The 9,112-nt window shown below is 32.5% G+C and overlaps 2 protein-coding genes across 4 annotated transcripts in view; one reads left to right on the top strand and one right to left on the bottom strand.

Moving 5' to 3' along the window:
* LOC108755795 (cationic amino acid transporter 3) overlaps window positions 1-2,844 on the top strand; it is a 10,662-nt gene extending 7,818 nt beyond the window's left edge. The window contains exons 5-11 of the mRNA XM_018499061.1: window positions 377-660; window positions 850-1,087; window positions 1,278-1,380; window positions 1,480-1,643; window positions 1,765-1,931; window positions 2,095-2,203; window positions 2,319-2,844. Of these exons, the coding sequence (XP_018354563.1) occupies window positions 377-660; window positions 850-1,087; window positions 1,278-1,380; window positions 1,480-1,643; window positions 1,765-1,931; window positions 2,095-2,203; window positions 2,319-2,440 (1,187 nt within the window). The 3' untranslated portion in view covers window positions 2,441-2,844. The remainder of the gene's footprint in view (window positions 1-376; window positions 661-849; window positions 1,088-1,277; window positions 1,381-1,479; window positions 1,644-1,764; window positions 1,932-2,094; window positions 2,204-2,318) is intronic.
* Window positions 2,845-3,675: 831 nt separating this feature from the next.
* The window catches only part of LOC108755790 (tectonin beta-propeller repeat-containing protein), a 9,697-nt gene continuing 4,260 nt past the window's right edge, over window positions 3,676-9,112 (bottom strand). For all 3 annotated transcript variants that reach the window (XM_018499038.1, XM_018499039.1, XM_018499040.1), the window contains 17 exons: window positions 8,855-9,033; window positions 8,631-8,763; window positions 8,253-8,479; window positions 7,981-8,115; window positions 7,748-7,904; window positions 7,506-7,668; window positions 7,335-7,438; window positions 7,090-7,232; window positions 6,625-6,973; window positions 6,250-6,400; window positions 5,813-6,012; window positions 5,464-5,673; window positions 5,273-5,374; window positions 4,946-5,081; window positions 4,596-4,787; window positions 4,365-4,522; window positions 3,676-4,021 (listed from right to left, as the gene is read on the bottom strand). In XM_018499038.1, the coding sequence (XP_018354540.1) occupies window positions 3,971-4,021; window positions 4,365-4,522; window positions 4,596-4,787; window positions 4,946-5,081; window positions 5,273-5,374; window positions 5,464-5,673; window positions 5,813-6,012; window positions 6,250-6,400; window positions 6,625-6,973; window positions 7,090-7,232; window positions 7,335-7,438; window positions 7,506-7,668; window positions 7,748-7,904; window positions 7,981-8,115; window positions 8,253-8,479; window positions 8,631-8,763; window positions 8,855-9,033 (2,790 nt within the window). In that variant the 3' untranslated portion in view covers window positions 3,676-3,970. The remainder of the gene's footprint in view (window positions 4,022-4,364; window positions 4,523-4,595; window positions 4,788-4,945; window positions 5,082-5,272; window positions 5,375-5,463; window positions 5,674-5,812; window positions 6,013-6,249; window positions 6,401-6,624; window positions 6,974-7,089; window positions 7,233-7,334; window positions 7,439-7,505; window positions 7,669-7,747; window positions 7,905-7,980; window positions 8,116-8,252; window positions 8,480-8,630; window positions 8,764-8,854; window positions 9,034-9,112) is intronic.

The raw sequence follows: 9,112 nt of genomic DNA on the forward strand, positions 1-9,112 counted from the left end.
ACGTACAATAGTTTGGACATACCCTCTAAAAGTCTAAAATATACAAGTTTCAAGTTAAGCCGCGCCACGCATACCGATCATTATACATATATTAGTCTCGAAAAACGAGGCATATATTATTTCAAATATATACATATGTATAGATATAGGTGTGCGCGCGCGGTATGTGTCCTTAAATACCTGTAAAGATGTGTAAACCTCTCGTCTTAATTAAAAAATTTAAATTGTTAGCTTAATCATTGTTAGCATATAAAGTTGAAGCTATATATATGTATACATACACACCCCCACACACACACACATATATATATATATATATGTGTGTGTATATATCCTAATGGATGATATATGTTTCTAACCGAATATATGCTTCTAGCCGATCCATCAAACTGGTCAATCGCACCCGAGGATATTCCAGATTCTGTGAAGAATGGAGGAACTGGTGGATTTATGCCGTTTGGCATGAGTGGAGTGATGGTCGGAGCGGCCAAATGTTTTTACGGATTTGTGGGATTCGACGCGGTCGCTACTACCGGCGAGGAAGCCAAAAATCCTCAACGTCATATTCCTCTCGCGGTCGTGTTATCCCTCATTATTATATTCATAGCATACTTTGGTGTCTCCATAGTCCTAACGATGATACTGCCTTATTATGCTCAGGTGAGTATAATAAAGTCTACATCATATATTATACCTATAATAACCATTCTCTATAAAGTGTAAGATAGTAACAACTATATTTTGTGCAAAAGCAATTTAATATTTTCAATCAACTACTCGTTGGAAGGTTTTCTTAGTTATCTATAGATTTGGTGTTTGAAGAATTCAAGTGAGAATATTCGTCTTTAGAGTGCGGACGCGCCGTTTCCACACGCATTCGACGAGATCGGCTGGCCCGTCGTCAAATGGATCGTCAACATAGGCGCGATATTCGCGCTCTGCACTAGCCTCTTGGGCGCTATGTTTCCTTTACCACGCGTATTGTACGCCATGGCTAGCGATGGTATAATATTCAAGACTCTCTCCACGGTGCATCCCAAGACAATGACGCCTATTTACGGCACAGTGCTCTCTGGTTTACTTATCGGTATGTATACATATAATAGTACCAGAGTCTCTGGTGGGGGGGTGCATGCGTTTAGCAGCAATTAGAAGCAATCGGATCAGAATCGGATAATCGAGGCGCGCAATATACATACATACATACCTATAAATGTCTAACAAGTTATTGACACGTTTATTTTAATATTTAACGTAGGTACTATTCTGCATTTTAGGTCTCATGACACTCATCTTCAATCTACAACAATTGATCGATATGATGTCTATCGGGACTCTACTTGCATATACGATAGTAGCGATATGCGTTTTGATATTGAGGTAACATTTGATGATTAATCGAGATCGAGAGTTGCAAATATTTATAAATCATATCAAGTGAAATTAATCAAAATTAGTAGGGAGTATACATTTTTATAGATATCAAAAAGAAGAAAATTCTAGCAACGTTTCTGTGATATTACCAACGAGCAATTATCAACTTACACCTGTAAATATATTTAAGGAATTGTTCAATTTACAAAATCGGAAAGAACCAACGGAACTTTCTAACAAAATTGCAAATGTCGGCATTGCCTTCCTCTGTGAGTTATGCAAATTAAAATATTTATATATTTACGGTAAATGCAATATGTTTATATATATATATATATATATTAGACATGCTAAGTAATTCCTCCGATCTGCAAAGTTTAATCGTTACAGGTATCGTTATATGTATTATCACGTTTCTGATTAGTAACATGGGCGCGCACTTGCTCGCAGGAAATATGGTGATATCTGTGACATTAAGTATACTCGCGATTGTTCTTTTTTTGAATTTAGCAGCGATTGGTAGACAGCCGGTACAGAGGACTGAATTGTCTTTCAAGGTAAAGGAATGTGCGTGTAACACTAATTGTACATACACACTAATTGTAAAAAAACTCGATTGTTTCACATTCTATGATAACGTACAATAACATAGAGACGCGCGACATTGCGCGAAAAGTCTGATTTATCAGTTTAACATATTTCTATAATGTCTTGCTGTAGGTACCCCTTGTTCCGCTTATTCCATGTCTCAGTATTTTTATAAACACATATTTAATGTTGCAACTAGACATCTTTACATGGATCAGATTCGCTACTTGGTTGCTGATTGGTAAGTCCTGTAGTAAAATTAAAAGACATGAAAAAATGTACTATGCGATTTAAAGACAGCTAAAACTGATCTAAAGGCTTAAATCAAATATTATATGTCAATTTTTTATCCTCAGGCTTCTGCATTTATGGGTTTTACGGAATTGTCCATAGTGAGCAAGGGAAAAGAAATAAGGTAGAAAACGAAAAATTGCAACAAAAATGTGTAGAAAAATTTAGGATAATAACATCATTTTGATAAAATCGTTTTTTAATAAAAAAAAAAAAAGAGAAATGTCCATTACAATGTTTCGTTTTAACGTACCTCTTATTTATAACGTGAGGAACAGCAAGAACAAAAGAAAACCATTTTGTAGTACGATAGACAGACCGATGGAAAGTATCTAATTTTATCTAATTCTAATACCTAATTGGGAAAAGCATTTTTCGAATTTTAATAATTTTATAGTAAATTTTAATTTTAATAATACAACATACACGTGCGCGCGCATATAGAAACGCTTTGATATCAACATAGAGAGATAAAATTCAACAAATATAAATACAGTCGTCTTTCTCAGTTATCTTTTTTATTAATTTTGAATTTAATTCTTTTCTAGCAAGAGTATAATTGAACGTTATTGAATGTTCTTTTACAAAATTTTTCGATTACACCTAACACATATATTTGTACTAATAAGTATCGACGTACCGATAATCACAACATCAATGATAATAATAATAACGGTACTACATAACAAAAGTAGAGTTTATTGTGATATTCGTCTTATAAAATAAAAATAGCTTGCTCTCCTTACATTATAATAAAGTAGTAAACAAAATTAATACTTTAAGGTGCACGATGATGATGTCTTCATTACAGTAGCAATATATGTATGTACATATTATAGTTGAGATGACTCTCTTACAGTCTCATTTTACTAAAACGTTTTACATTTTATCTGTACAAAATTTAACGAAATATATATTGGCTGTAAAAAAAGTAAAATTAATAAGTATTGTCGTAACATTTTATTGGTAACATTGAGCGCTGTGATTGTAAGGAGCATGGCAGTGTCTCACGCCACGTCTTAGCGCCGAGACACTGTCGTGTCTCCAGATACGAATTTATGTGAGTTTCTTGGTTCATAAAATTGGTAAAAGTAGCTCTTAAGTATCATTTAATAAATATTGTTACGCTCATTGGAATGTTTACACAATCACAGAAAAGTATTATTTAATTTTATTATATATCTGTAAACATTTTTTGGGCTATCTTGCTAGTCACAGATACTACATTTCTCCGATTATCTGTTACATATTATATTTTAACTACTAAAAAAATAACAAAATGTTTACATAATGACATTATTATTTTATCATATAAGAGAGTATATTCTGTTGTAAATTGTAATTCAAGAAGTAATTTAAATGATGTACATGTATATTCTTTTGTATATCTTATTTTATAAACTATTTAATTGTTAATCTCTCTCTCTCTCTCTCTCTCTCTCTCTCTCTGTCTCTCTCGTTTCAACACTTTAATATCCATCATATTGAGGAAGAAGTTTTCAATGTGATGGTGTCAAGTAATTTGCCTTATACTATTATGATTATTGACTACAAATTAATACATTGTATGACAACACTTCTGTGTTCATATACATGTGTACGCATGCGATATTACACTTTACAAGGCAATCATAAAGTTATTAATTATTTAACATTATCGTAGCTTTTAACGTGTTTATTTATATAACGCAGTATTTTAATATATACGTAATAAAGATTATTTTGTCTTATTTACAAGTCCTCCAAGACTTACGTTTTGCCAGTTTGCCTGTTAGGAAAAAATCAAAATTTTATTTTTCTCATTTAATAATTTTAATATCATGTGAATTATGAGACAGTATTGAAATAAAAATTTTGCACTTTTTTCCAGATTAATATTGCGCTCCAGTGATGCAATTATTTCAAGTATGAAAAGTGATACTACTTTTGTCACTAGATATTAAAAAAGAGTATTATACTCATTTATATATATTTACCAATTGCATAACAATTAGCAAGTTATTAGAAAAAAATTCTAATTTCAATCTTTTGTTTTATGTAATCATTAGATCGTATTTTCTATACCTTTTAAATCAATTTTCAGCTCGTTAAAACTTGTTTTCGCTACTTACCCCTATACCGGTTACCCATCCGGTTCCAGCTGGATTTTCACGAGTAACACCAATTCTTCGACAAATAATACCAGCTCCTGAAATTGCCCAAATTTGTCCTTGCTCCCTCGAAACGGATACATGTCGGAATCCTTGTTTAGCATTTGCGACTGACATATCTACGAATGTATGAACATGTCATTTTACAATGAAATAGAAGAGATGGAAGGGTAGAATGTAGCTACTCGATACCTATATGAATGGGATCGTTTGGCATAGCAGGTAATGTCTGCCAATGAGTTCCCTCGGGGAAAACATTGGATTGTACTTCTCGGCGTACTGACAGTCGACCAATCGTATCTAAGGCCCACACAACATCATGTCCTACTGAAATTTGCTTCAACTGAGCGCCTGAAGGAGGCTCGACATTTTGCCATTGTATACCTAAATTTATGACAAAATATCTTAAAGTTTTTGATTAAATACCTTAAATTCTTATCTATTAGGTGTAACAGAAGTATTGTGGTAATTACAGTTTTTATATACATTATAATGTTACGTTATAATATGTATGCCGTGATAATTTTTTATTAATTTTATACCAGTTGGTTTTGTAGCACTAATGCCTAGTCTCCAACAGGAGGAACCGTTCTTTCCAATAGCCCAGACTTGTCCACATGGACCGCACGATATGTTAATTAAGGGCTGATCACTTGGTATATGTTCCCATGATACTCCCTATTTAATATGTGAAACATGTCAAGTAGGTCAAAAATATCGCTATATAACTTAACGGTAGTTAAGTACTTTGTTCATTAGAAATTATCTTATATGCGTAATTAATAAACAATGTTGTGCATACGCATATTATATATATTATATATAGTACTGTATGTAAAAAAAGTTAAAAGCAATTTAAATAGTTGTACCATTGGACAAGATTCTGAGACACCTCGTCTAAACAAAGCTTCACCATTTGCAGCAACCGCCCAAACATGAATAGAATCATCCGTGCCAGGTTTTCCAGATGCCTATTGTAATTAACAGAGATATATTAACAAAATATATTCCTTCCGAAATGTGTATAAATGATAATAATTTGTAAAAATATAAAACATACATATAAAGAGACATCAACGAGTTTAGTATTTCCCAATTCTTGCCAAGGTCCGCTGGTCGTTAGTTGACATCTTCTAAACCATCGTCTTCTTCGAACGTAATCAGTAAATTGTTTCTTACCATGATATTGCGATGGGAAATCAGTAGCGTATTGCCATCCATCTCTATCAACACCACCAGGTGTGTGAAAGTCGACTATCCAATCTGATACCTTCAAAATATAAAAATACATTTATCCCAATTCAAAGAATATGTCGCAATACTATTTTTTAATTATTTTATATCATAAAACTCTAGAGAATTCAGAATTTCAACTTATTTTCGAAAAGATTCTTTTCTCATTCACTTACCCAATGCCAATGCATTGACAATAATTTTGTATGTTCTCGCGTACATTTATGCCGTCCAGTTGCATCGCTCCACATATACCGATCTGTTGGAAGTCCATGTGCAGTATATCCAGTTACTGGATTCCAACGTTGATTTTCATATACATAATAATTATGGGTATCTACCATCGTATTTACTCCGGTATTGCTGGTTCCTAAGCCTATATAATTTTTTTCACATTAACAATTTGTATTGAATTACAGATACATTAATTTGATCTAAATATTATATTATATATATATCGTGCCAAAAATCTTCAATAATTAAATTTTTCTAAATTTTTTATGATAAAATCTCACCCCCTAGAAATTTAGAGAGTATTCATTCTCTTTCCTTCTTTTGTTTTTTGTACCTATTAGCTCATTTATTATTAATTATAAATATCAATATTAAGTACCTTTGAGAAATGCGCCTCCCCAACCATCTGTATATACCCAAGCAGTACTGTCGTAACCAATGCCCCAAGTAACACCCACGGAACACGTCTCAACTTTTTTCAAATGTCCACCAATTTGTCTCCAAAACATTGTAATAGGTTCAATAATTACCTACATAAAGTAAATAACAGTAAAATACGTATGTATGCATTTTAAGTAACCTATGTAAAGTATATAGCAGTAAAATACGTATGCACGCATGTATGTATATAACAGTAAAATATGTATGTATTTTATAATGTTGACATGCACGCACGCACACATTATAATTGCCAAGGTAGTCAACATTATAAAATAAAGAAAAAACCACTTTAGTAATAGAATATTTCACTTACAGATGTAGATTTATATGTGACACTACATAAAGTCATTAATCCCTTGATACGTAAATGTGTAATACTGGTTGGAGGTATTCGATGACTATAAAAAGTATATTCGCTATCATTAATATGAATTCTATAACCGCGTTCTTCGCAAACGATGTACAATGTGAAGTCACAGCCTGTTTTCAATGGACTTCCTCCATTTCTTTCCTCATCTCCCCACTGACCATTTTGATATGTATTTCGTACAATGATGTTTTCTTTGAGTCTTGGATTAAAATGCAAAGCAATGTCATGACTGTCTGTCATAGTCTTTTGTTTTACGAACGTTGTAGTGTAACAGACGAGATTAAAAGACAACCTGGAATAAATAATTAACACAAGTTGCTATCTCTTTCTCTCACTCATTCACTCACTCACTCTAAAATTGAACAAAAGATATATAGCTGTTAGACTTGTTTAATAAATTTAATTTACCTGTCAGCGTCATCATGAACGCATACTGTAATTCTTAGAGTACTACCGTATCCAAAACCATTTTGTAATATGCTTTCAAATGGTAAATCTTTACCAGCAATATCCATTTCTTGTATGTATCCGTCTTCAGATAATTGACATTCCTAAGCAATAACATAAAGTAATATATAAATACATAATAAGACTGAAGTAACACATAGGATCCTTTTTGATTAACATATATAATATAGCCGTCTATGTTTTACCTCTGCAATTGCAGGATCGAATACATATACGTCACCTAATGCAGATGTGGTCCAAATGGAATTCGGACCAGGTTTGCCATATACATTATTCATCTGGCAAGATACTATAATAAAAAATAAAAAGAATAAACTAGCTCTTCCTATATGTACTGTTCTTATGTGTGTCCTTACCAGAAGTTAAATGCGCCAACCAGTCTTCCATTTCCGTATCACTCGCAAATTGTAATCTAATGACTTTTGAACGACTTAATTTAGGAGTATGAACTGCTATTCTTGGATTACCTGGTTCACTACAGCAAACGACACATGTAATTTCCGAGACAGGAAATTGTATCTGTAATTTATTACTACTGCGTTATAAAGCATTTAGGATCGTGCATTTAGAAATATTTTGATTGCAATAATCAACATACTATGCTTGTTACTCCATCTGAATTTAATATGATTAAAGTTCCAGAATCTAATAATCCAATATCACTGCTTATCCATTCCAGTTCAATCTTGCAATCTTCGTATAGACTGCCGTTTTTAATTTTACATTTACCGTCGCCATTTTTCACCCAAGATGATCTATAAAAAATCATCGAGTAAGAAAGAAATATTTCTCTTAAAACTAATATATACCTTATCAATATTTTTCACTTACTTTTCAACTGCTTTTTCATACACTGTCAATGAATCAAGTGATATTTTCTTTAATCTCGCTTTTAATTCATCTAAAATATTTATTCTCCACAATTCTCCAATTTCCCCTTGCGTTGCACCATTGCTGTCAGCAATCCTATCCAATAAAAAAACATTATGTAAATTTATAATTTTGGTATAATTTTAAATTCTTAAAAAAATTCCAATGTTAATTACCTTATATAATTAAGACTATACATAATGACATTACATTATTTAAATTCAACATTTTACCATTTGGGTGGATTTATTGGATCGACAAAGCATGCCCCAGCTTCTACTTTATACCACGATACATCACATTCGGCCCAATATATTATTCCTGCACTTTCATCTTCGCCATACACTCCAGAGTCTCCAGTCAAATCTGGATCAAATACACTTCCATCAGTTTCTGGATGCGCTTCAACACCTACCATGGAACCGACAGAATGAACAGGACTCCAAGCAGCAGGATTAATCTATTAGAAAAGATAATTCGTCATAAAGGAATTTTTTCTTTTACGTCTTATGTCTTATATACGAAAAGAGAAAGGATTCTTTCTTTTATATGTATCTGTCTTATGTGTATCAATCAGTATTTTTAAATCTCAATACTAAAAACATTTTAACCTTGACAGTACTGCCCATTCCTTTTCCCGAGACAATTATCGATTCTCCGCTTTTTGCTAAAGATTCATTAGATATTGTTATATTAGCAACACTCGCTTCATTTAAGTCACTTGTGTCTACAGAATTTGTAGATCTGTAACACGGAACAATTATACTTACATTGTTATTATTATGTACCGTTTAGTTATTATCATATTTTATAAAGATAAAACATAAACTTTTACCTCTTTTTCTCTTCATTTAGATATATATCTTGAAAAGATGTTTGTTGAGTATTCTTTGCGGATATGCCATCGCCGGTACGTTGCCACAATTTTAAAGACGTGGGTGTTGGTGCCGAACGTGATTGTTCTTCCCATTCTCTAATTAACATTGTACCTTCACCAGTACTGTGAGGGCGATTCTATATATAAAGACAAAAGACTCGCTCGAAACTGAATAATCACATAATATACTCGTATGTACCTCATGTGATATTATGT

This window comes from Trachymyrmex septentrionalis, unplaced genomic scaffold, assembly GCF_001594115.1.
Source record: "Trachymyrmex septentrionalis isolate Tsep2-gDNA-1 unplaced genomic scaffold, Tsep1.0 scaffold9, whole genome shotgun sequence".
NCBI lineage: Eukaryota > Metazoa > Arthropoda > Insecta > Hymenoptera > Formicidae > Trachymyrmex > Trachymyrmex septentrionalis.